The 27,381-nt window shown below is 44.5% G+C and overlaps 1 protein-coding gene across 2 annotated transcripts in view; it reads left to right on the top strand.

Moving 5' to 3' along the window:
* Positions 1 to 27,381, top strand: part of Nln (neurolysin) — a 102,199-nt gene that overhangs the window by 65,620 nt on the left and 9,198 nt on the right. For both annotated transcript variants that reach the window (XM_028883826.2, XM_037209456.1), the window contains exons 8-12: positions 1,496 to 1,862; positions 7,561 to 7,762; positions 19,124 to 19,310; positions 19,644 to 19,772; positions 20,975 to 21,111. In XM_028883826.2, coding sequence (XP_028739659.1) covers positions 1,496 to 1,862; positions 7,561 to 7,762; positions 19,124 to 19,310; positions 19,644 to 19,772; positions 20,975 to 21,111 — 1,022 coding nt within the window. The remainder of the gene's footprint in view (positions 1 to 1,495; positions 1,863 to 7,560; positions 7,763 to 19,123; positions 19,311 to 19,643; positions 19,773 to 20,974; positions 21,112 to 27,381) is intronic.

Below are 27,381 nucleotides of genomic sequence, written 5' to 3' on the forward strand. Positions count from 1 at the left end.
AGCTATGGTGTGAGACCCTTGTGGTGATATTTTAATTGTGCTGAAATGTGATTTTATTTGTATGTTAATAAATAAAGTTTGCCTGGAGATCAGAGGTCATTAGTGAGCCAGGAACAGAAGTCAGGCGGTGGTAGCCCATGCCCTTAATCTGATCACATGGCAGGCAGAATCTCTGTGTGTTCAAGGACACAGCCAAGCATGGTGACACACACCTTTAATCCCAGTACCAACCATAGAGACCTGGAGGTCTGTATAGACAGGCAGTGACGAGGAAGTGAGGTGGCTGGGTTTAGAGCCAATGAGAAGGCAGAGCAGAAAGGCAATAAAAAGACAGACACACGGGAAGGAGGTCTCTCCCTCTCTCAGGGGAAGGACAGCAGCGAGTGGAAAGACTTGGCTCTTGGCTAGTGCTCGGATCTCTTGGGCTTTTAACTCCATATTTGGCTCTGTGTTTCTTATTTAATAAGACCGTTTAGAATTTCGTCTACAGACCCTGTCTCAATAAACTAAATAAAAATAAAATGGTAAAAATGGGTTAAGAAATCGGCTTTTAGCCCCCCGATTTACTCCACCGCTGTTTCTCAGTAGTGGTGTCATGGTTGACTTGTATGTGCTGGAATCGTATACAACCGATCCCAGGTGCCCATCGGCGACAGCCTACAATTCTCTTGTGCATCTGTGAGACGCTGGAAGTAACTACCTTGGGTAGGAGCGGAAGGCCTCATGCTGAATGGCAGAAGCACAGAAATGGTAGGACGGAGGCCTTCCCCAGGGCCTCCACTTGGTGGAAAGAGCAGAGATGCGAACAGGTAACTGCTGTGAGGTCTGAGGCATGTTCCCAGGAGGGTGGCCCAGCTCTCTGTCTTCCCAGCATTCTTTGGGCGGCAGCCACGATCTCACATCTTTGGGCCTCCTCTAACCCATGTCCAACACAGACCCAAGCACATCTTTATCTTCACGTAGTTAGCACATTGTGAAAAGAAATACAAAAGAGCTTGTTCAGCCCGTTTTTTTTAAAGCAAATAATCAGAATTTGACTTCAGTATTAAATTGTAGTGACCAGCAATTTCTTGAGCTGAAATCTAGAACTGCTATCCAAATCCTCTTCCTCCTCCTCCATAGATCCCAGAATGGGCCTGGGGAAGGCAGGCCGGACCCACGGTCAAATGTGCAGAGCAGTTTTAGATGACATTGCCTGCAGGTCACAGGAGGAGTTGTTTTAGGAACATAGCCTTGCTGAGGAATAAGCGTACGCACACGCTTAGTTTTTCCTTTGCTTTGCTCTGAACTGTAATATTCCTCCGCCAGAGTTCTTGAGGTAAGCTTCGCCGTTGTTGACATTGGAAGGTAACCGCGGCTGGGTTTTGGTGGTGTGAAAGACCATCCAGTCTCTCCTCATCAGGGTTTCCTCCAACTGATCATGCACAAAACTCGGGGTACATGTGAATGGGCTTGTCCCACGGACACATCACTAACTCTGCCTTTTCCCTCACAGATGATTTAAGCCAGAAATTAAAACCCCTGGGCGAGGCAGAACGGGAGTTTATTTTGAACTTGAAGAAGAAGGAATGTGAAGAGCGAGGTTTTGAGTATGATGGAAAAATCAATGCGTGGGATCTCCATTACTACATGACACAGACCGAGGAGCTCAAGTACTCAGTGGACCAGGAGTTCCTCAAGGAATACTTTCCCATCGAGGTGGTCACGGAAGGCTTGCTGAGCATCTACCAGGAGTTGTTGGGACTGTCATTTGAGCAAGTGGCGGATGCTCACGTCTGGAATAAGAGCGTTTCACTCTACAGTGTGAAGGATAAAGCTACTGGAGAAGTGCTGGGACAGTTCTACCTGGACCTCTATCCAAGGTACTGGACTTACTGTTAGCAGCGACCAGACTCCACCCTTGCATAGTCCCCCCATGTGATGCTTAGTGCACAGGTTAAAGTGTAGGCCCGAAGCCAGAACGTCTGCCTTCGTCCCTCACTTGACAAGTTACCCGGTTTGTCTGTGATGTTTCCTGAATGGTGGGAATTCTTGTAGTACCGGTTTTGTGGAATATTGTAAATATTCAATCGGATGGTTATTCATAACATTTAGAAGAAGACTGCACTGCACGTAGTTGAGTTCTTTAAAATCTAAAAAACACAGCGGGGCATGGTGGCACACGCCTTTAATCCCAGCACTTAGGGGGCAGAGGCAGGTGGATCTCTGTGAGTTCTAGGCTTCAAAGCTACACAAAGAAACCCTGTCTCGGAAAAACCAAAACAAGTGTGTGTGTGTGTGTGTGTGTGTGTGTGTGTGTGTGTGTGTGTGTCAGAGAGAATATCTGAACCAGCTCCCCAGCCCAGATAATAAGTTTTGAAAAAGCATTAGCTACCACCACCATCATCACCTACTGTTTTTACTTAATTTAAAATTTCCTCCAGAGTATTAGCTAGGTCATCTGCCAGTCCTCTGAAGTCTGTCTGCCCTCCTCAGTCTTTGTGAGCACAGCACAGTATAGTAGAAATAGCAAAGCGCTTGCTGTTAATCTGAGGAGTCCAAACACTTGACTGACACACCCTCCTTGAGATGTTCATTCTTCAGAGCCCTTAACAGGATTGTTTTTGCACTAAGCACTATATATGCACATTTTCTAACCATTTAATCAGGAATAAAATTTCAAATATTATTGATTGAAGTGTGTAACTGTAAATGCCACATTTCCTTGGACATAAAAGATTCAGATCTTTTTCTCCTTAGGCTGCTTTCTAAAACAAACCCAACTTTTTGCAGTAGCCAACCCATTTTACTAAATAGACCAAAGAGAATTATGGTAATCCCTCTTCAGCAAAGTGTAAGTGAGTAGTCCACTGGCCCTGGATGCTCAGAAGGAGGCTGAATTGTGATCCATTTGGTAGCATGGGTGTCCTTCAGCACCTAGGTTATCTCAGGCTTTTAGAGAAAGCATCAGGAAGGCCAGTGGTGGTGCAGGGGGTGAAGGTGCTTGCCCCCAAGACTGAGAACATGAGCTCAATTCCCAGAAGCTCCAGTAAAAGGAGACAGCTGACTACCGCAAGCTGCCCTCTGACCTCCTCACACACCTGGAACATATACATACACCTGTACACACATACACACATGCACACATACACGTGTCAGATACAGTTTTAGTCGAATACCTAAGAGGGTAATCCTTTGGGCTAGCAAGATAGATTAGTGGGTAAAAGTGCTTAAACTGCCGGGTGGTGGTGGTGGCGCATGCCTTTGATCCCAGCACTGGGATTAAAGATCAGATTAAGATGAGATTAAAGGTGGATCTCTGTGAGTTCGAGGCCATCCTGGGCTTCAGAGTGAGTTCCAGGACAGACTCCAAAACTACACAGAGAAACCCTGTCTCCAAAAAACAAAACAAACAAAAAAAGTGCTTAAACTCAGGCCTGACAACCTGAGTTTGATTCCAGGATCCCACAAGGTGGCAGGAGAGGATTGGTTCCTGAGAGTTGTCTGGCCTCCACACAAGAGCTTTAGCATATGCACATGTACGTACACACACACACACACACACACACACACACACACACACACACACACACACGATAAGATTTAAAACAGGAAATCTTTCAACATTGCAGTGTCCTATGCCTGTCTCCAAACTCACTTCCCAGGACAGAGTCCTCCCATCCTGCATTTCTGCCAAATGCCTGCTTTGTTTCATATTTGGAGATTGGTCATTGCTACCAGAAAAGTTATAGAGAACACAGAGTGATCTTTCGTGAGGATAATGCCTAGCTCATACTCATTTTCTGTCACAGTCTTTGCATAAAGGTAATGTAATCGAAAGTTTTCTCTGGTACCGCCTGGCCCTGAGCTCCTGCAGCCTCCCACCCAGAGGCTTAATATTATTTGCAAACTGTATGTTCTTTGGCAGGCCTCTTGTTAGCTAGCTCTTATCTTAAATTAACCCATTTCTGTTCATCTATGTTTTGCCATGTATCCCGTGGCTTTACCAGTCTGCTGGCATGTTGCTCCTTGGCTGGCGGGCTGGCATCTCTTTAGACTCCGCCTTTCTCTTTCCTGTCTCTCTCCTTGGATTTCCTACCTGGCTATAATCTGACTCGCCATAGGCCAGAGCAACTTCCTTATTAACCAATCATAGCAACACATATTCACAGTGTCCAGAAAGACATCCCACAACAAGGTAAAATATAGATGGACTGTTTTATTTGTCTGACTCTGGAACAAAGTTCAGAGTAGATTCTTTAAAGACTTGTGTTTTTCTTTTTTAATCACATTTTATTTTTAAGAATTCCTTATTTATTATGTATACAGTGTTCTATCTGCAGGTATGCCTTCATGCCAGAAGAGGGCACCAGATGGCTGTGAGCCACCATGTGGGTGCTGGGAATTGAACTCAGAACCTCTGGAAGAACAGCCAGTGCTCTTAACCTCTGAGCCATCTCTCCAGCCCCCTCACATTTTATTTTTATTCATCAAATACTAAGATTCTCAAACAAAATCTTATGATTTCAATATAAAACTGGTAGGTAGGACTTTAGTCTCTATTGCTTTATAAACGCAATAAGAAAATGGATAATCTCAGAATAGAAGTAATTTTTAAATTAATTACATTGAGTTTTGTTTGTTTTATTTTGTTTGGGGGTTGTTTCAAGACAGAGTTTCTCTGTGTAGCCCTGGCTGTCCTGAAACTAACTATGTAGACCAGGCTGGCCTCAAACTCACAGAGATCCTCCTGCCTCTGCCTCCTGAGTACTGGATTTAAAGGTGTATGCCAACACAACCAGCCTCAATTTTATTTTTAAAAAGGAAAGATCAAGAGCTGGAGATGGTCAGCAGTTAAGAGCACTAGCTGCTCTTATAGAGGACCTAGGTTCAATTCCCTCCCACCTGGCTGCTCACAGCCATCTATAACTCCAGTCCCAGGGGACCCAACACCCTCTTCTGGCCCCATGGGCACAACATGCAGGTAAACACTCATAAAATAAAAATAATAAAATCTCAACAAAAAGAAAAGAACAGGTCCTGGAGAGATGAGTCGGTGTTAAGAGCACTTACCACTTTTCCAGAGGAACAGAATTCCATTCCCGGCACCCACATCAGGCAGCTCACAACCAGGTCCTGGAGACTCAACACATGGCCTACACATACCCATAAATAATGAAAGTAAACTTAAATATAAGCAAAAGGCAAAGAAGATTAAAGACTTTCTGAGAATTTAAAAATTAGCAGATCTTTAATTTTATGATTAAAACTTTTAAATTTGCCAGGCGGTGGTGGTGCACGCCTTTAATCCCAGCACTCAGGAGGCAGAGGCAAGAGGACCTTTGTGAGCTCCAGGCCAGTCTGATTTATAGAGTGAGTTCCAGGAAAGGCACAAAGCTACACAGAGAAGCCCTGTCTCGGAAAGAAAAAAAAAAAAAAACTTTTAAATTCTACAAATTTCTTTAGGGAGGAGAATTTAACTGTTGCTTCTGTAGTGCATTGATACTCATTTTACACTCTCATCAAGTACAGACAGTGTATTATAGTATATGATACTATACAAATACAAAGAATATACAAAATAACAGGATATGCAGTCTCATGTTCCTCTATTTACCTGTTTATACATTTCCATTTCATTCCATGAGAGCTTTCCAGGGATACTGACGGACTCATTAGATACCCAGAGTGCTAGAATTACAGACATGATCCACCATGCTCCGATGAGTCTGTCTTATAGTTTCCAACTCTGCCAAACTTATCCACCTGACTGCACCTAGCATTCAAACCTTCTGGCTTCTTAGTCTGGTTACTTTGTTATTTCAAACGTAGTCGTAGTTCTCATGTGTGCATATGGGTCCCTTGTTGCTGTGCATCTTTGTATTTCTCACGGGTTGACTTAAAGCCAGGCATGTGAATAGGACAGTGAAGACTAATGTTGATAATTTTATGCCTAAAATTGGCCCCACATTTACTTTTGCTAGGCTTTTCATACGGGGTATTGGTTCACTTAGTAGTCACTTAGGTTTCAGAGCAATACCACTGCCTTGATTAACCTCCACATGCTGCAGACTTACCCTTGTTCTGTTTGTTTGTTTGTTTGGTTGGTTGGTTGGTTGGTTGGTTGATTGGTTGGTTGGTTGGTTGGTTTTTCAAGACAGGGTTTCTCTGTGTAGTTTTGGTACCTGTCCTGGATCTCGCTCTGTAGACCAGGCTGGCCTCGAGTGCTGGAATTAAAGGCGTGCACCACCACTGCCCAGCTTCCCCTTGTTTTAGATTGTGTTTAGAATTGATTTGCCCACGCTTTTCATGAGTCTCTTCCACTCACTGCATCTCTCTGCGGTTCCTCAGAGCAGGTCTTCATCCAAGCGCTCTAAAAACAGTGAGCTGCCATGACTTGTTACTGGCTGTTACTAGCCTGCTTAGGGGGTGGGAAATCTCTGTTTGCTCTGATCCAGCGTCAGCCTGACCTTTGTTGTTTCTGGTTTTCGTCCCTCTCCTTTTCCTGAGACGGTATCTCTAAGTACCCCAGAGTGAACTCAAACTCTTGATCCTTCTGTGTGAACCTACTGGATACTTGGGATCACATGTGTATGCCACCACACCTGGCCAGCAGCAGCCTTAATCAGGGTAGCCTCTGTGTCCTGTGTTTTAGGAATGGGGCCTGGTCAGTGGTCCTACCTCATCTACAGCTGTAAGTCCAAGCATATGTATTTCTGCCCACAGAGGCTTTTTTTTCCTGTTCTGTTCCCCAAGAGCTTTGGGTCTGCATGGCTGCTCTAACAGCAAGGTCTCTTCCTTCCTGGGGATATTAAGGCCCTTGGTCTGTAAGAGACAAATGAAAAAGCATCTAAATGATGCTTCACACCCTTTCCCCAACTGATGCTGTCTCAGGCATGTATGCCCATCCCCATCCCTTTTCTATGTAAGGGCTGATACTGCAGATGATGGTGATGCTTTTCCCTTGGGCACAGTCCTGTGGTCCCGCATTTTGTCGACTCCAGCACTGACCTTTAACGGTTGGGTGAATTTCCTCTTCCTGTGGTGTCCAGTGTCTGCCCTAACCTAAGGTGTGGGGCTTTGGGGGTGACTCCTCTCCTCTTTCCTTGGAGGTACCTGTGTTAGCTTGTGGGCTTGTCCATTGCTCTTCCACAGCAGTCCTCTGGTGGGTTCAGAAAAGCTGGAACTCCCAGAATGGAGTCAAGGAAGTCCAGGATGGAGTCAAGACAGGAACAATACCCTACCTGATTTTATGCATCTGAATAGTAGCCAGAATTAATTCTTTTCTTTAAATGGCATCGATGTGAGGGGGAGGCGATACAGGGGACCAAGAAAAACACTGATACAGAAAAAATACATACAAATTTAAAGATTAAGCTAAATCAAACAAAAACCTAAAAGGCTGGGTCATTGTTTAATTTGACTTTCTGTGCAGGGCGAAGCATTCTGTGTTCTAAAAGGTGAACTAAACATGGAAAAGTATCTTCTGGTGTCAAGTATCACTTAATGCCTAGAAGAGGCCATGACATGTTTTGCTAAAGAAGAGTGTCCATGTCACTGTTCTTTGTTCCTGTCTCCCAGGGAAGGAAAATACAACCATGCCGCCTGCTTTGGTCTTCAGCCAGGCTGCCTTCTCCCCGATGGCAGCCGGATGATGTCTGTGGCCGCCCTGGTAGTGAACTTCTCACAGCCCGTAGCAGGCAGGCCCTCTCTCCTGAGACACGATGAGGTGCGGACTTTCTTCCATGAGTTCGGTCACGTCATGCATCAGATTTGTGCGCAGGTGAGCAGTTTGCATGGCAAGCCCACCCGTTGTTTCCAGTTGTTTCTTACGTCTTGGCTGCTGTCAGGTTTCTCTCTTTGCCTGATTTTTTTCACAAGCTGAACATGTGGTAAGCCTGCAGAGACACAGTTTTCTTTCCTCTCACACTGTATCCTCACTTGAAGGTTAGTCCACTGATGGACGACGATATAGAAGATCTGCTCCTGGAGGAACAGTGGCTTCTAGACACCTTGAACCTTTGGTCCTCTTCGACCACTACCTGGGGGTACCTCCCTTTTCAAGCCTCAAATTAACATCACAAGTAATACAGTCATGCAGAGCTGGGTGTGGTGGCATGCTAATTGTAACCCAGCACTTAGGAAAGAGTCAGGAAGATCAGGAGCTCAAGACCAGCCTTGGCTACATAACAAGTTCAAGGCTACCTTGGGCTTCATGAAAGCCTATCACAAAAAAATAAATGACTGTGTAGAAAACTTCTCCAGGAGAAAGATATGTGTAGTAGATAGAAATGAAAAGTGATTGTGTGTGTGTGTGTGTTCGTGTGTTCATGTATTTGGGGTGTGTGTGTGTGTGTGTGTGTGTGTGTTCGTGTGTTCATGTATTTGGAGGCCAGAGGTCAGCATGTAAGGTTTTCAGGAGCTGTCCACCTTGTTTTTGGAAGACAAGGTCTCTCGCTAAGACCTGGGGCTCACTGGTTAGGTGAGACAGGCTGGCCAGCAACCCCCAAGGACCCACCCGCAAACAGGTACCACCAGAGCTGTTTTTAGAGGAGATTCTGGGCTTTGAACTCAAGTCCTCAGTCCAACTGAGCTGTCTGTCTCCCCAGCCCACAAAAATGATTTTTGGCTTTGTTTTTGTTTTTCTCTTCTTTTTTCTTTGTTTTTTTCAGGGCTATTGGTTAAATCTAGGGCTTCATGATTATGCTAGGCAAGCACTATACCACTGCATTATATTCACAACCAAAAACTATGTTCATCTTAAGGCCCTGGGTTCCACTCCAAGTATAAAAACTAGAAGCATTTATTTTCAACTGAGTGTACTGCATTTACCCATTCAACTAATTTCAAACTATTTCTGGTTTATGTTAAAAACTTGTTACTATTTAACTATTATTTACATTATTAACCTGTAATCACTTAATGTTTTAAATATACTGGCAACAGAAATTAAGAGACAGTTTTCTAAATTTGGAATCTCTGTGTGCATTCATTGATACTTTTTTTTTTCCAGGCACACACACACGGTCACACATCACACACACATATTCAACAATAGTAGATGAAATAAATTATTTAAAACGAATTCTTTCAATATATTGTCTGTTTATTCTGGCCCCTCCATGTGTTTCTTTAAAAAGAAAGAAAGAAACAGAAAGGTCTAGGGCCACATGTTTTGGTCACACCTGTGATCCCAGCATGCAGGGGACTGAAGCAGGAGGATTATCATGAGTTCAAAGTAGGTATATTTCCTTACATGCTCATGACCTTGGGTTCAATTCCCAACAAACTGGGGGGCGGAGGTGTTACTTTAAAATAAACACAGGGAAATACAACAGAAGTCTGTCCAGATGTGTAAGTCCAAATGTAGCCCAAAGGAGAGAAACCTTTCAGGATGATCTCAGACTTCTTAGATGATTTTAGAGTCTGTTCTCCCAACCCTGGAGTTCCACAGGTGTTTGTCAGTATTGAATGTTTATCAGTATCCTTTCTGTCTTTCTGTGCCTTTATACTCTCTTGAGTTATGATAGCTCTGCTTTAAGATACTTGTACGATTAAACTTGAAACGTAAAAGTAGCTTCCTTAACTTCGGTGTTATGGGTTGTTAGATCAGCCAAGTTCTGCAGATAAGCAAGGCTCTGCCTTTGGAGTGGTTGGTCTTTATTCATTCATTTATTTTAATTTTTTGATGTGTATGGATGTTTTACCTGTATGTATATATGTATACCATGTGCCTAAAATGCCCATGGAGGCCAGAAGAGGCCGTCAGATCCCCTGGGGCTGGAGTTGAAGACAGTTGTGAGTTGCCATGTGGATGCTGGAAATCGAATCCAGGTTCTTTGGAAGTGCCCTTAACCACCAAGCCAGCTCTCCAGTCTGGTTTACTTATTTTGAGCTGAGTACTCCTTCAGAAAAGTGTCCTTAGACTCACATTCTGAAAATTGTAAGATGGAATTCGAAAAACTCACAGGACCCCCCCACCCCATACAGCCCAAAGGAGATGAACCTCAAGTTTAGAGCTCCTAATACAGCGGTTTACTGCCCAATGTTGACTGTTGGCTGGCAATTTTACAAAGAAGGAATTCAGTGTCTTACTCACATTTATTAAAGTAACAGTGGTCTTCCAAAGGGTTTCATTGTTCCTGACGCAGACTCTTGAGGCATAGTATAGTCCTCTTACCACATCAGTGCCTTGTGCTTACCCTGTATTCTCCATGTAGTTCTCCACAACTGTGGTTTTCATATTATTTGGCATTACTTTTGATCCTTTGAGGTAGTCACGTTAGCATTGAAAAATACTTTGTTGATGTCCTGTGCCATTTGAAAACTGGTGCCTAACTGAAATACATCTGCTTGATATTGCATATGTAATTTGGTACATTGTATTTTTTAATCTACTCTAGTATTTTTATATGTATGGGTATTTTGCCTGCATGTGTATCTGTCTACCACTTGTGTGCTGTGCCTGGTGCCTAAGGAGGTGTGTATCTTCGGATAAGCAAGGCTCTGCCTTTGGAGTGGTTGGTCTTTATTTATTATTATTTGAGAGGGTGTTAGGTCTCCTGAAACTCAACTTACAGATAGGTGTGAGCCATCGTGTGATGGCCAGAAATTGAACCTGGGTCCTCCGGAAAGAAACCCGGTGCTCTGAAACAATATGTCATCTCTCCTACCCCGTGCTTATCTCTGAAAGCAATCAGTTCTCTTCAGTTCTGAGAGTTCGGCTAACCGTTCACGGACAGACTTGTCCATTTGATGAGTGTGTTGATGCTGTCCTTTGCTTCATGATCACCTCTTCATGAGATTGTCTTTGAAAAATACATTTGTCTATTCTTACCATTTCAGATGAGAGGCAGCATTTTAGAATGTTGGAATACTGGCATATTCATGCCTAGAACCAGTGACCAATACTTTTTACCTTTTGTACACAGAGATCTATGTATTTGCTGCTTTTAAGTTTAGAGGCCTTTTGTACTGATCGCAAACAGATGGCAGCTGAATGAGATTCATAACTTCTGTGTTCATTAGTACTTCTGAATATTCCATACATGCGCACTAGATTGGTTTTAAGATACGGCACCTCAGTGTTTGGGTTCTGCACTGTGACAGCCTGGAGAGGAAATGACCAGAGGAGCTCAGTGGAGCTCGTCACGGTAATATTTAAATGTGTGTGCAGGAACTTCCAGTTTTCAGGCATGTGGATGCCCTAGTTTACTGTGTCGTCATCAGGGACTTGAGTTTCATGGTGTTTTCTTGTGTTTACACTGCCAGGTCAGTAATTTGAAAGATAGCCATCAGGAGAGGCACCGCCAGTCTCTGTTCCTGTTTCATGGTTTGCACTTTCTGTAAGCCCTGGCCTTTTGAACTTCTGCAGAATGGGAGAGTAATACTCACCAGATTTCATTCATGCTGATGTCTTTGTTGGGGGTACATTAAAATCAGTAATGCGTTTTGAACTATAAAGAAATACTTATTTTAAAGAAACTTCAGAATCACAATAAAGCCTTAATTAAAAGGGATGTATACAGTCAGACAAATTTCAAACTAACAGCATTAGTCTTTTGTAGATATTTGAAGTACATACCACTATAGAGAAACAGACTCTGTCAGGGGAACTCTGGTGTTAGAACAGGACACTGGATTAAAATATGTAGGGCTAGGTTCAATCCCATGTACCTCATCAAAAAAAGGAAAGAAAAAGATATGTGATTTGGCCTTTTCAAACCCACTCATTTCTTCATTCATAAAATGAAGGCAAACCTAGCATGGTGGTGCACGCCTTTTAATCCCAGCACTCAGGAGGCAGAGGCAGGTGGATCTTTGTGAGTTCGAGGCCAGCCTGGTCTACATTATGAGTTCTATGACACCCATAGCTAAATAGTGAGACCCTATTTCAAAAATAAAATCAAATAAAATGGAGACAAGAGCAGTTCCCTCAGGTGTGTCACTGGCGTGGTGGGGAAATTAAATATGTTAAAAAGCACATTAAAAAATTAAGAGTCGCATATGTATTAATACTTTATTTTTATTTCTTTTTCTTTTTTTTGGGGGGGGGGTGGTTTTGAGACAGGGTTTCTCTGTGCAGTCCTGGCGGGCCTGGAACTCGATCTGTAGCCAAGGCTGGCCTCGAGTGCCAAGTGTTAGGTGCTGGGATTAAAGGCATGCGCCACACTGCCCGGCTAGCATGTTATTTTTCAATAGAATATTTTTGTTTATTCTTTGATAATTTTTATTATTTTTGTAACTTTATGTGTAATTCGGTCCTTTTAGGATCAAAACTGAGGAAGTGGGGAAGGAGGCAAGAGGAAGGAGACCAGTGGCCGTAAGGAGACTTGCTCTTGCTTAGATTCAAGAAAGCTCATGGCTGCCGGCATTCCCAGGGCTGTGAATGGAAGGGCGCGGGAAGTGATCGGAAGCATCAGGTCCAGGACTTTTGCCTTGCTCAGATGATCACTGACGACTTCAAAGTCTGACCCCAGAAGCAAGAAAGGCATGAGCTACTTACTATACTGGGGATGGTAGAGGATTCGTTGTAGGAAGCATAGGTATTTTATTCTCCTAACTGACAATAAGATATAATTGCTAGGAGGAAGCCTGTGTTTGGTCAGAACAACCCGATCTCGGGACAGGTGCGAATTGGGCAGGCTAAGAAGAAAAACGGAGCTGGGTGAGGTCATACACCTGTATTCCCTCCCAGCACTCCGGAGGCTCAGGCAGAAAGATCACAAGTTCAAAGCCAGCATGGGTCCCATAGTGAGTTTGTGACCATCTTGAGCTGTGTCACAAGCCACTGCCTTAGAAACACAAAAGAGAAGCCAAAGCTGCCCAGACCTCCTGAGTGTGCCAGGCCAGCACTGTTCCCACACAGCGCTCTCCCTTAGGTGATTCCTACATTATTGTCCCCACTGCCTAAGTGAAAAGGCTCTTGGATCTTAGCACAAGTTGCCCAAAGGCAGCCAGCCCGGCATGCTCCGGCATCTGCTGCCTGCTCTGCACTCGCGAGCTGTGCTCTAGCGGCAGCGGTGTGCATGTGGTCTGAGTTGGTTCTCCCATACAGAGATTGTTCATGGATGGACTTCTTCCTCCTAAGCTATTAGAAGTTCTTCCAATAACAGCGCAAAGCGTGAGTGTCTCCTTTCACATTTCCCCATGAACTTTTAGAGTTTGTGACCGAGACATCAGACAGGATTTCCTTCAGGATCTCTCCTTTTTTGTTGTTTAGATTTTTTTTGTTTGGTTTTTGGTTTTTGGGGGAGGTTTTTTTTTTTGGTTTGGTTTGGTTTTTCAAGACAGGGTTTCTCCGTGTAGTTTTGGTGCTTGTCCTGGAGCTCACTCTATAGACCAGGCTGGCTTCGAACTCACAGAGATCCGCCTGCCACTGCCTCCCGAGTGCTGGGATTAAAGGCATGTGCCACCACCGCTCGTTGATTTTTTTTTTTAATGTGTATACAAGTGTTTACATATATGTTAGCATAGAATGAATCCTAACTAATAACATAAACCAAAATGTGAATGTGTATAATATTTATTTGGAATTTTGCTGATTTCTTTTGTTTACTATAATTTCTATATATGCTTTTTTAGCTTTTTAAAAATTACTTTTATATGTCTGTCATTATGAGTATGGATGCCAGTGGAAGCCAGCAGAGGGCATCAGGTCCTTTGGAGCTAGAGTTCTATGAGGTGGTTGTGAGCCATTCAGCATGGTCCTGGGAACTGAACTTTAGTCTTCTGGAAAAACATTGAGTCTGCCTAGCTACTAAACCATCTCTCCAGCCCCGGTATTATTATTTTTTAAATAATTAGAGAAAGGATTTTTGTTGTCGTTTTTAAGAAGAATGCTCAGATGATTTTTGTTGTTTTTGTTTTTCAAGACAGGGTTTCTCTGTTTAGTCCTAGCTGTCCTATAACTCACTCTGTAGACCCGGCTGGCCTCGAATTTAGAGATCCGCCTGTCTCTGCTTCTTGAGTGCTGGGATTAAAGGTGGGCGCCACCACCCCTCTGCAGATGATTTCTTTAAAAGCAGAATTATGGATTATCCCCTGGGAGTGATATACAAAGAATGATAGGATAGAATTCAAAATAAGTAGTTAGAATATCTTGAATTGTTAAGATTTAGTTCAAGGACATGAAAGGCAAGAATCCAAAAACTGAAAGTCTAATATTGTCAAGAGAGTGAGACAAATAAAATGTTAAATATTCAAAGAATGTAGAGAGACAAGCTTAGGCTGGAAGCTAGGTCAGGTGGAACATAAAACGATCCTTGAATACCTGGGTTAGAGAGATTCTCCACACAGCGTGTTCTTACACCTCAGTACAGACCTTGAGCTCTGTCTCCTGTGGGCATGTGCTGGAATAGGGTGGTGAGCGGGCTCACTCACTGACCTCAGCATTTGAGTTTAGGTGGAACTTTTATTTGTTTTCATCTAAAAAAGAAAAGTTTAAATAAGTGCCTACTTAAGACAGTATAGGCGGTGTGAAGGCAAGCCCATGTGTTTCATTTATGACATTCAAGACCCCTCCAAATTGTGTGTTTTTCCTGTGTCCTCAGACGACGGTAGGATGATGACCTATTGAACTGCAGGAGTGCTGTGAAGAGTAACAAAAGAGGAACTGTGACTCATGTCTTCATTGTTTCTGTTATTTTTTCCAGTGATGGCTAGATACATGGGAAGATAAAACTGTGGCCTCTTAGCCATCACAGACCGTGGCCACTTGTTGTTAAATGCCTTGTTACATCAACTTCTCCATTAGCGGGAGACTTGTGGTAGATCAGAAAGATTAGGGTATGGACGACATGCTATTAAATCAGCAGCGGGTTGCTTGGGTCAGCCAAGATCACTTCTCCTGAGGGCTGTCAGTTTTCCTAGGCACACTGAACCCACTCATTCCAAGAGTTGCCTTTTCTTTTTTTGGGGGGGAAGGGGGTTTTGGAGACAGGGTTTCTCTGTGTAGCTTTGGAGCCTGTCCTGGAACTCACTCTGTAGTCCAGGCTGGCCTCGAACTCACAGAGATCCTCCTGCCTCTGCCTCCCGATTGCTGGGATTAAAGGCGTGCACCACCACCGCCTGGCGAGTTGCCTTTTCTCTGGCTTGGAATTTATTATCATAAAAATGGTCTGTGGTTGTAACCAGTAAAGGGAGCTGGTCTCTTAATTAGACAATAATAACCCATAATACTTTGGCCTTTAAATGTTGCAAAAGCTCACATAACAAATTTAGTTGTTTGTTTCATTTTACTTGAGTGTATAAATTTAAAAGTTAATCTCACTGGATGGTGGTGGCACACACCTTAAATTCCAGCACTTGGGAGGCAGAGGCAGGCAGATCTCTGAGTTTGAGGCCAGTCTGGTCTACAGAGAAAGTTCCAGGACAGCCAAGGCTACACAGAGCCCCTGTCTCCAAAAACCAAAAAAAAAAAAAACAAAAAAAAACAAAAAGTAATCTCTGTGTCAGCTTTTAATTGTGTAAAAATGGTGCTCTTGTGGAGGACCCAGGTTCAGTTCCCTGCACCTACGTGGTAGCTCATAACCATCTGTATGTGCTCCAGTTCCAGGAGATCCAACACCCTCTTCTAGCCGTCATGTAGTGTGTGTACATGCATACAGGCGAAACACCCACACATATAAAATAAATCTGTTTCTAAAAAAAAAAAAAAAAAAAAAGAAAAAAAAAAAAAAAAAAAAAAAAAAAAAACTAAAAAAAAAAAAAGAAAGAAAGAAAAATCCCATATTTAGGTATCTTTATTCCTCTCAAAAATCTCTGTCCAAACAGAAATCTAAACTAACCTTGTTTTTTAGGCTCTTATGGTCAAAACATTTTCTGCAACAGGCTTGCTCCAATTTGTCCATTGGATTGTTTTGTGGGGCGGCATAAAACTTAGTTTTATCCAAGAGACAGATGAACATGGCTAGCTTTCATGCTCCCAAACTATTATTTTCAACATCTCCAAATTGACCATGCTGAGAACCATGTAGAGAAATATAGTTGGACCATCAGCTCCCTAATAATGACACAGACTTCTTTTAACTATAGAAGATCGGCCAATAGCTTAGGCTTGTTTCTAAATAGCTCTTTTAACTTAAATTAACCCATTTCTATTCATCTACGTGCTGCCACGTGGCTCATGGCTTTTACCTCTTCTCCTACATGTCTTGCTTCTTCTGCTTCCGGCTGGCAACTCTGCCCTTCTTCCCAGTGTCCTCTCTGCCCTGAAAAATCCTGCCTAGCTATTGGCCATTCAGCTTTTTATTACACCAATCTGAGTGACGCATCCTCATAGTGTACACAAAGATGATTCCGCAACAGAGAATTACTTTAGGGAATTCTGGGAAGTGGTGTGGTTGGTAACGTGTGACAGTTAGCCACTCCACAGTCCTGTGCCAAGGCCCCACCCCTGCAGAGCCAAAGTCTCCATGTCCCTGTGTGTGCTGACTGGGGTCCTTTGGCTTGGGAGTTTAGTTGTTTGTTGGAAATTGGGCTTTTGAATTTTATCAGCTTTTTTTTTTTGTCCTCATGTGAAAAAAAAAAAATACTTAAATGATGTTGCCCAGAGCGCTCACAGAGAGGCAGCATGGCTGACTTTTGGGAAATTGGTAAGCAGGCGAGCTATTTTTAGCTTTTCCTCCTTCCTTGCAAACATTTCCTTTTGTTCTCCAGGGACATTGTTGATCTGTTCGTCCATTGGCAGTGCTCTGCCCCACTGCAGCAGGCCTCGGGTAGAATAAGCCTTCTCTTCTCCACGCTGGTGACATAACTGTTGACTCTTATTTGTCCAGTTTTAGCTCTAACTCATGAGTTACTCACTTGTTCATGCTTTTTCCTGGATATTGAACAAACCCTTCCCCGCCCCCATTGTGCGTGCGTGTCAATCTGTCCGTCTGTCTCTGTCTTTGTGTATGTGTGTCTACATGTACACATCTGCGAATACTGACTTAGAAATCTTCCCACAAGCAAGATTTACAAAGCTTCTAATTTTGTCCTGTGTGGTGGGAGCTGATGGCATGATTTCCCCTTGTTTGCACTGTTACTATTTGCTTAAAAGCTCTGGTTCATACAACCGTGAAGTTAGCATCTCTGCTTCAGAATAGACGGTTGCAAAGCTTCATCTTGTGTGCCTCAGCCTCCTGTTCAGTCTTAGGAGGAATTCCCTTTTCTTCAGGAACATACTCAAGTGGCACTTTAATTCTTCACATGAAAGATAAATTTGGTAAAGGACTTTTATTTTTTTAAGATCCCCCTTTCAAAAGATCTAGTCACTCTTGAAATACCATAATGTAACCCTTTTCTCTGTTTTTCTGTACAATAAGATGCACTGGACTAGAGTGTTGTGAAGATTTTAAGTTATGGACTCGGGCCATCTGGTTCTGAGTCCTACTTCTGCTATTTTATCTACACTTCACTTTCCTTATTTCACCAACAGGAGTACTAGGACTTACATCATACAGTAATGCGCGCACATGATCACGTGTGTGCGAGTGCACATTTGTGCACCTGGGTGTGGAAGCCAGAGGTCAGCCTCTGGTATGGTTCCTCAGTAGCCGTCCATCTTATTTTGGGACAGTTTCTCACTGACACCTGGGACTCTCCAATTAGGCTAGGCTGGCTGACTAGCAAGCCTTTCCTCTTTCCGCCTCCCAAGTGCCGGGATCACGAGTGTGTGTGTGCCACCACACCTGCTGGGATTACAAATGTGCACGCCACCACACCTGCCTGTTTATGATGCTGGCAGTGCTGGTGAGCGAATTTGGGTTCTTGTGTTTATGCAGCAGAAATTTTACCAACTGAACTCTCTCCTGAGCTTCTTGGTTTAAATCATACTGTTCCTGTAAGAGCTAGACCTAATGCCTGCCATGGGAACGCTTTCTCTGGGCACTGGCTGTTATAATACTGCATTCTATTGTTTTACCCGTAATGTGGATGTAATCTTAAAATGTTACGTTCCAGAAAGAGGCAAAGTATTCTTGTTTCTAGGGATCTTTGCCTCTTTCCTTGTACAAATCTGGGGGAAGGGGACGTCGTCAACAGAGGTACCCTAAGCCCGGTGCCTCCCGAAGCGTTTCCCTTAGACCTCCTGTTTTGCAGCCCTCCCTGTCTAGAATCAGCACAATTATAATGTGAAGCCAAGCAGAGCGTGTTTTTGCATAGAGAGGAAGGCAGAATGTGCCGTCGTCATTTTGACATCTGTGCCTGTGCCCTGGGCCAAAAGCAGGATGGTTATACACTGCTGATTCGGCACCCCATCTGCTGCCTTCTCCGTGGCTAAGTCCTCTGCCCGTCCCCTCCTTGTAGAGCCCGGGGTGAGGAAGCCCGGGAGAGTGCTGGGGTGTGAGGACTGAGGCACAGGGAAACAGGAGGGCCTCGCCCATGTGACCCTGTGGGGTCAGCACTGACTCTTCTCTGCTGCTAACGGTTTGCAAGTGTTCTGTGTATGGCGTGATGATTAAAAACAGTAGCCTGAAAAAAAATGAATGAAAACAAGCCACTAGACTGTTCTGAGAAATCTGCCTTTCCCTTGGAAGCTTTTACATCTGACTCAAGAGTGTTTGAACCTCGGGATTTAGAACTCTTAGCCCAGGCCCCCTGAGTGAGTCCCTTCTTTCCGCCACAGAGGTCCTGAACTTTCCGGGCACGGCTTTGCTCCTTTCTCCTTTCTCTTCACACTGGCTCACCCACTTGCAGCTCGTTTGCGTTTGCAGGCCCCCTTTCCAGGCCGCCGGCTTCTTTTCTCTACTTGATCTGAGAGGTCCAGCTCAGGCTTCCCACAGCAGGGCACACATCACACACACAATCGGTCTGGAATGTTGTGACTTAACTCTCCTACTGATCTGAACTGAAGGAGTTGAGCAACAGCGGTGAATGCCCAGAGAGGCATGTATCGAGTAAACAAGAGTAACCAACTGCGAGGAGGAGCTGGGGAGAAACTGTTTATCCCAGGAAAGCGTTTGCCTTCTCCCCCAGCCCCCAGCTGGGGTCAGCCTCACACATAGTAGACAGCCCTCTGCCACTGACCTACGTACAACTACGTCCAACAAAAGTGATTCTGCCTTCGGTTGTGGTGGGCCTTGGTTTTACTTCGTGTAAATTTGTTGCATGTATAGTTCTACTCAGTGCTTTTAAAAATACTTTCATGTTTGCCTTCTAGACTGACTTTGCACGATTTAGCGGAACTAATGTGGAAACCGACTTTGTAGAGGTCCCATCACAAATGCTTGAAAACTGGGTGTGGGACATTGAATCCCTGCGGAAACTGTCAAGACATTATAAAGATGGAAGCCCTATCACAGATGAGCTGCTTGAGAAGCTCGTCGCCTCTAGACTGGTCAACACAGGTATGAGTCAGCATGCTACAGAAGGGAAACATGCAGGGGCTGTTTAGTGCGGAACCCCTGGCTGCCCCTCGGCCAGACGTATTTTTACTTTGAGAACGTACCCCAGGAGTGCTGGTTCATGGAGGGAAGAACACTTGAGTGTGTTGACATGGAGATGCCTGGGACTCTCGGAGAGAGAAGTCTCCTAAGTCTTAGATGGCCGGGCTGCCCGTTCACCTTGCTACCCTTTCGTGATGAGTGGTTCTGGAATCAGTTTTCAAATCTCCGACCTGTGGTATCAGAACACATAGTTCTCTCTCCAACACATTGTGCAAACACTCTTAACCTCCTTAGGTCTTCTGACCCTGCGCCAGATTGTCTTGAGCAAAGTTGATCAGTCTCTCCATACCAACGCGTCGCTGGATGCCGCGAGCGAATATGCCAAGTACTGCGCCGAGATTTTAGGAGTTGCAGCCACACCAGGTATGAAGCGGTAGCACCTGAGTTCGTTTTTTCCTGTGAAACCAAAGTGTCCTTCACCCTGCAGGTGGGTGGAGCTAGCTCCTCCAACCTCAGTTCATTCCTTTCTGCTCTCAGTAAGGAGCCCGTAGCTTTCAGATAAGCACACCGCCTTAGGCGTTGTCCTGTCCAAATGTGCTCGAAGGAGAGGTGGCTCCCGAGTCCCAGCATTTCAGTGTGATCAGGCGTGAGCAATTGGCCTCCGCCCCAGAGCACAGCCATTCCCGTTTGGCAGCCCCTGCCCGGCCCGCCCCTCCCTGTGCGCACCAAGACTTCCCTGGGATTGTCAGTAGGAAGCTGGCAGAAGGGGCATTTCAGGGGGAAGCAGGAACCCCTTCACCTCTGAGTCTAAGGCCAGCTCAAGCTTTGGCCTGGCGGTTTCTAACTCAGTGCTTATAGTGCTTGTTAGAATGTGAGTCTAAACTTACCTGTGTACTTTTAAGCCAGCTAATATGTATGCATTTGGACAGGGATTGCAAAGTAAACCTTTTCACCGAGGAAATTGTTGCTGAAATGAATCAGACACAGTTATGGAGGAGAATAAGATAAGAGGGGCCACTGAATCATCCAGGCCTCACTTCCTGATCTGTTCCTTATAACCAAGGAACAGCATTGTGTCTCTGACAGAACTCTCCTTAAGGAAGCCATGTGTAGACTCACTTGGTAAATCTTTTTTCAAAACACTTCATTTGCAGAAATTACCAACTACACAAATGCCATTTTATTTAGAGTCCTCTTGGATACTATGAAGTGTGGCAGGAGGCTGGGTTTGTAGCTCAGCATTGGAGTGCTTGTCCAGCATGTGCTAGGCTGGGTTTGATTCCCAGCTCCTGGTTTGCAGGGGTCGAGGTGGGTAGGGGAGAGGCTCAAACAAAAGGTAGGGTTATCTGTTGAGTATTTTCAAGGCACATTCGCGTTGAGGTCTGATTTCCCCTTTGAGATCCTGACCCGTGTGGACAAAGCTTCAGAAACTGTTGTTAGGCATTTCAGAGCTGATCAGAGAAAGGCTTGCAAACATCTTGGCCAAGGGTACACACCAGCCAGTGAGACGCTATCATTCATTCACTCTATCCTCACAGCTGGGCTCCCCAAGGGCAAGCTAGCTAGCTCATAACCTGATTAATTAGCATCCTCCATCATACTGATTGAAATGTATCTTTTTTAAGGCACAAATATGCCAGCTACTTTTGGACATTTGGCCGGAGGGTATGATGGCCAATATTATGGATATCTTTGGAGTGAAGTCTTTTCCATGGACATGTTTTACAGCTGTTTTAAAAAAGAAGGGATCATGAATCCAGAGGTATAGTATGGCTTTTTTACCCCCTTGTGTTAATGGTGTGGTCACTCTCTCTCCTTTAGCTTCAAGTGTAAAATACTTAGAACAGCTAGAGTAGGAGACACAGCAGCAGCTTTTAACTTCAAGGCCTGGCATCTTCTCAAATCATCATACATCATTAAGTTTCAGTGTACAAGTGATTAACTCTTAATTCTATAGGTTAAAGAAAAAAACCTACTGCGCTTTCTCGCTTATTAACATTCCAGTATATTGCATAATTAAAAATTCAAAGCCTTGTTTATGCACTTGAGAGTTTATAGCTACTAGTTTTGACATGTGCCATGCAGTGTTTCTGTTTTATAAGAGGTTGAGAAAGAAAGGTAAACTTCTTCCTGATGTAAATAGTCTCTGTGTTCTGATAGTCTTTACAGCTTTCTTTGTACAGATTCTGTGGGAGGCACCCTCTTTCTGTGGCCGGTGTACTCCACCTACTGCACAGTCTGTAACCTAAGTGCCTTTGGGTAATTGAAGCTGCTTCATTAGTCTGAGCCGTTCCTTCCCATGCACAGGGAGGTGACCATCCGCCAGGTGGCTGCCGCCAAGCCTTGCTGTTACAGACCCCAGCCTCCCTGCTCATCCAAGACTCGACTGTCAGTTATGTCTAAGGCTGGTCTATTTCCAGCGTATTTCCAAGTTCTGTTTGGTTCAGAAATTAGAACAAATTGCCCAAATCAAACTCTCAATGCTTATTTCAATCAGCCAACTTGTTCTTTGGGCTTTTGTTTCTAGACTCAGTAGTGCCTCTCTGCATACATATTGAAATATGTATTTTAGGCGCCCGTTTCCTCCCTGTTTCTCCCTCCAGAAAATACCTCCAGGCTAACCATACTATTTATTGTTAATTCCAAGCATTTCTCCTCCCATCCCACCTCGCCCAGCGGCTCTCTTTAAACTTCCATCTATGATCCTATCACCCAGCCAACAGTCTGATTCTGACTCTTATTTAATGTTCTAACTTCTGCATGAATTCCAGCATGCGTGGAGCTCTTATTCCCCCACCTTCCCATGTTGAGATGGTGCCCTCCCCAGGGTCCTCTGGAGAAGATAGTATGAGTCCATTTACTTGCCCCACCGTTGAGGGATGCTGGCTAGCCTGAATGGTCATTCAGTGTTCTTCTCCCCCATTCTCTTTATTGATTTCTTTCAGTCCACCCCCCAAACCCCCAGCCTCTCAGTAAATTCACCTTTTCCTCTCTTCCCTGTTACCCCATCCCCAAGTCTAACTATCTAATGCAAGGAGGCGTCAAACTCATGAACCTCCTGCCTCATCTTCCTTGACTTTGGGGATTACAGGCATGTATCTCTGTACCCAGTCCAAGTTTCCCCTTTGTTAGGAAAGTTGAGCCGGGAATGTGGCTCAGAAGTAAAGGGGTGTTCTCTTAGCTCTGCCCACCTTTACCCATTTATTCTTTCTGTGCCTTCCATTTTAAATATATGTCTTGCTTATATTTAGAATGGCAGCACACATCTGGAATCCCAGCACTTGGGAGGTAGAGGCAGGAGAATCAGGAGTTTAAAGTCATCTTTGGCTACATAACAAGTTCAAGATTAGTCTGAGCCTCATGAGACCTTGTTTCAAAACAAAGTATGCTTTTTTAAAAAACTCTGTGTCTCTTAAAAATCATACTGTTCTTTAAAAGATCCCACTTAAAAGGCCACTCATGGGGCTGAAAAGGTGGCTCAGTGGTTAAGAGCATGTGTTGCTCTTATAGAGGACCCAGGTTTGGTTCCCAGCACATAGTTAATGGTTCATAACCATCTGTAACTCCGGTTCCAGGGACTCCAACACCCTCTTCTGACTTCTGCAAGCCCCAGACTTGCATGTGCTCCACTACACATCCATGCAAATGGACAAAGCACTCACACACATAAATAGTCTAAAATAGATGAACTCTTCTAGATTATCCAACCAGAGTGACCCCCTTCCATCTTACTAACAAAACTGTGAGCTTGGGCACATGGGAAAGGCTTTGATAAACTTTGGCTTATGTCTGGATTGTTTGGAATAACTATTACATAAAATGAAAATACTCTTTTTTTTTTTTTTTTTCTTTTTTTTTCTTTCTTTTTTTTTTTTTGGTTTTTCAAGACAGGGTTTCTCTGTATCTTTGGAGCCTGTCCTTGACTAGCTCTATAGACCAGGCTGGCCTCGAACTCACAGAGATCCACCTGTCTCTGCCTCCCGAGTGCTGGGATTAAAGGCATGCGCCACCACCGCCTGGCAGAAAATATTCTTTGTAAAGGATTTTACACAATATTTTTAAAATGTGGTTAGGACAAAAGCACACCAAAATGCTGATGATGTGGGGCGGTGAGATTTTTGAAGGACTCAGGTGACATTTCTCTTCTTTTCATGGAACTGTCCCTTGTAACATGAATTGCTAAATGGTCTTATTAATTAAAAAAAAAGAACTCGGAGCCAGATATTGGGGTGAAAAGCAATTTGTGTTGCAGTTTCTCACTTTATATAGTTCGTGGATTGGTGTAGAACTCAGAACACAATAGGTTGTTGGGGGATGTTTGGGAAAAGGTTTTTAGTGTTTTTAAGACAGTTTTGCTATGTAACCCCAGCTGGCCTCAAACTAATAGCAATTCTCCTGCCTCAGCTTCCTGAGTGCTGGGGTTACAAGCGTGCACCACCAAGCCCAGCAGAAAGTGTTTCAAGGAGAGGAAAGGTAGGCTGGGAAAGGTCCAAGTGTGACCCCCTTCTGGCTGCCGTTGCTTGGGAGGCTTCCTGGTGTAAGCATACACTCCCTGAGTTGAGCCCGCATCTGCAGTTCCACTCATCTGGCTACATCTCAGCCCCTGCACTCTCCCAGCTGTCAAAGTGGCAGCCACGTTGGAGATCCCAGTGGATCTCAGACTGCTTGCACATCCTGCAGAAGCAACCCTGCCATCAGGTCTCCCTGTGCTTCGTCTCGGGCTCTGTAGTTTGGCAGGCAGCCAGGCTGCTCTTCATTAGGCGAAGACAGGAGTGAACTTGGAGAAGAAAGATCCCAACGAGGGGGAGCTGCTCCCTTGGCTGTTAGAAAGGCCGTCCAGCTCCACTGTGTTTGTGGACGCTGTGGCGGTCTGCGGTGGTAGTCTACTCCTTGTGAAAGGAGGCTGCTTTGAATTTAACCTTCCCACATCTTTCCCCTTTCCTTTCCAATGCTGTGAAGAATCCCGTCATCTGTCACGGCCCTGCTATCACAAACCTGGCTCCAGAAGCCAAGGAGAGGCCCCCACACCCGCCCACCCTCGCACTCCTCACTGTGTGTGCACATTCTAGAACCCACTTTTCCAACAGCCATTTGATTCCCCCCGGTAGTGAATGCTGTTTGTTTTTGTAGGGTTGCTTTGCTTTGTTTTTGTTTTACAAATATTTACTCTAGCACCTGACTTACAGAATACAAATATTTATCAAAAATTAAAAATTCTTGGCACGATAATCCTGTCCTGTGAAAAAGCTCCCATTGTTCCTACAACTGTGCAAAGATAAACAGAAAGAGAAGCACTGTTCTTCAGCACAGTGGACCAGGCTCTGCTTGTTTTGTGTGTGAGCTCAGTCTTCCCATTGCCAGCTCTGCAGAAGGTGACCTTACCTGGGCTGTGTTGCCCTCAGTTCACACAGAGATGCTGGTTACGTAAGCAGAGTAACAATAGGAATTTTTATAGTAGAAAGCAATGCTCCGCTTGGTCTGAAGTCATGGGAACCATCCATCACGGGCTGTCAGGTAAACTCGGTTGGCTCAAGGCCTCACACTCCCCAACGTGTTTGCAGCATTTTGAGAAGGTAGCAGGAGGTGTGAGGACTCAGCCCAAGCTCTGGAGAGGCTGGGTCAAGAGACCACATTGGTCACACTCTACAGAAGCACATGTCCAGGCTTTCTCTGCTGTCCTGTCCTACAAAGCCCAGGGTCTGCCCTGAGCACTGTTTCATACCCTGGTGAGCAGAAGCAGTAGAGGGCATGCTGCTCACTGGGAGACCAGACGTGGGAGGTCAAAGGTCAGCCTGCAGCCTTCCGAACACCAAACAGCAGCGGTGACTGTTCATGGTACAGTCGTCTCCTGCTCTGGGACCTCTCTCCAAGTGTTAGAATTGGCCACTGTCTTGTCACAGACCCCAGCTCTGCTACCCATGTTTTTTTCTCTGTAGTTCTTCATATTATTCTTTCTAATAAGTAAACACCACATTTGAGCTACTTAATTTGGTTATTAAGTTGTCCCTAACTCAGGCTTGGGAGGTGGTTCAGTTGGTAAAAATCGTTGCCTTGCAAGCATGGGGACATGAGTTGGCATTTCCAGCACCTGCATAAAAGCCAGGCACAGGAACCCACACCTGGACCCCACCACTGAAGACAAAGGCAGATGGATCCATAAAACTCACTGGCCAGGCCATCTAGCTAAACGAGTGAGTTCCAGGGTTAGTGAGAAACCTGCTTCAAGTACTAAGGAAGATAGAGAGGGACTGATGAAGACATCCAACACTGACCTCCAACTTACACACATGCAACACACACACACACACACACACACACACACACGGGCTCTCACATTCATGCTTTCATATACACGTACATACATACAGAAACACATAACATGCACACACATGCAAACCATCTCACTTCTACCCTCATACACATGTACACATAGAGGAGAACACACACACATCTGTAAAGTCTGTTGTAGTAGAACGGGGAGAAGCCGTCTCGCCAGATGTGACTTCTCTGGCCCTGACAGCTGTCTTAATGACAGTGGGAGAGCTGCTTGGGTTAATGCCCCTCAGCCAGCTCTGGTTCTCCTCCAGGATGTCTTCAAGTTCACTAAATGTAATTTCAAAATCCAGCCCCTAATCACAGGGTTGAAAAAATGGAAGCATTTTAACTAGGGCCATCTTTTTTAATAAGGCAACTTCATTGTGGGAAAGTTTCCTAAGAGGTAATACGGACATTGGACTCAAAGGCTGTTTATATTGTTCAGCCAGAATTGTCTGTCTTTCTTTGAGAGAAATTTCTAAGCTTTGTTTCTTGCATCAGGAGAAGCATAACCAGGTGTTGCTTCAGAAAGAAATACTGAAAGAACAAGACTGTCTGATTTAACTATTGGCTTTCAGTCTGTGGAGTCACAGGAAGACTTCTGTTTGAATTGGAAAAGGATTGCTTTCGGAGAATTTAATGATTAAGAACACCAGGACCCTTAGATCAGGATCTTAGGCTCAGTCCTGCCATAATACTCGATAAGGGAGAAGGTGGAGTTTTTCTCCTGGGTGTCCCTCACTAACAGATCCACTTCTCTCCCTCTGGCTCATCCGCACTCCTGTGCGGCCACAGATTTTTGTTAAATCTGACCCTTTAGCAGCCTTGATTCACCTGATAGAAGAGACAAAGGAAAGAGATGGGATTGTTTTTTTTTTTTTTTGTTTTTTTTTTTTTTTTTTTGTTTCCTGAGACTGAGTGTGCGCATCCTAGGACAGCCTTCCAGGGGCTGGGGTTACAGCCATGTGCCTCTGTGCTCAGCAGATTTCTTCTCAAATATTTGCAAGCACAGACTCCCAAGTCTTGAACCCCAGCCAGTTCAGACAGTTGTTCTTTTGTCTTTGGGAGGAGTCTAGGAATTGAACCTAGGACCTCCTATGTGCTCCACCGCTGGACTGTGGGGCTATACCACCAAGCTGGCTTACACTAAGTTGCCCAGTCTAACCTTGACACTCAATTTTATAGCCCAGGAAGGCCTTGAAGTTGTGATCCCCTGCCTCAGCCTCCAAAGAACTGGGATTGAGTGCCTGGGCCACTGGGCCTGGCTTTCTTTTGTCTTTTTTTTAATTTTTTTATTTTTTTTTTATGGTCTTCATTGTGTTTCCACTGGAGCCTTAATACCTGATATTTCGTTTTTTTGAGACAGGTCTCCCTATATAGCCCAGGCTAGCCTCTATGAGACTCTCCATCTCCCTACCTCAGCCTCCCAGTTACTGGGATTACAGGTGTGGACCACCACGCCCAGTGCCTAATTATGTAGTTCTTATCTCCCTTTCTAGGTCAGAAGACTCTCTCTCTCTCTCTCTCTTCTCTCTCTCTCTCTCTCTCTCTCTCTCTCTCTCTCAAAAGAGATTGTTTTACTCACCTTTGCATCTCCTCTACCTTAAAGTTGTAGGTATCTTGGACCTTGCTCTTGGTTCCGCCCTCTAAAACACACTGCTCCCAGTACATGTTCCTCCCTGGCCCGGCACTCTGCATTCCTTCTCTGTCTTTATGA

This window comes from Peromyscus leucopus, chromosome 11 (assembly GCF_004664715.2).
Source record: "Peromyscus leucopus breed LL Stock chromosome 11, UCI_PerLeu_2.1, whole genome shotgun sequence".
NCBI classification, from domain to species: domain Eukaryota; kingdom Metazoa; phylum Chordata; class Mammalia; order Rodentia; family Cricetidae; genus Peromyscus; species Peromyscus leucopus.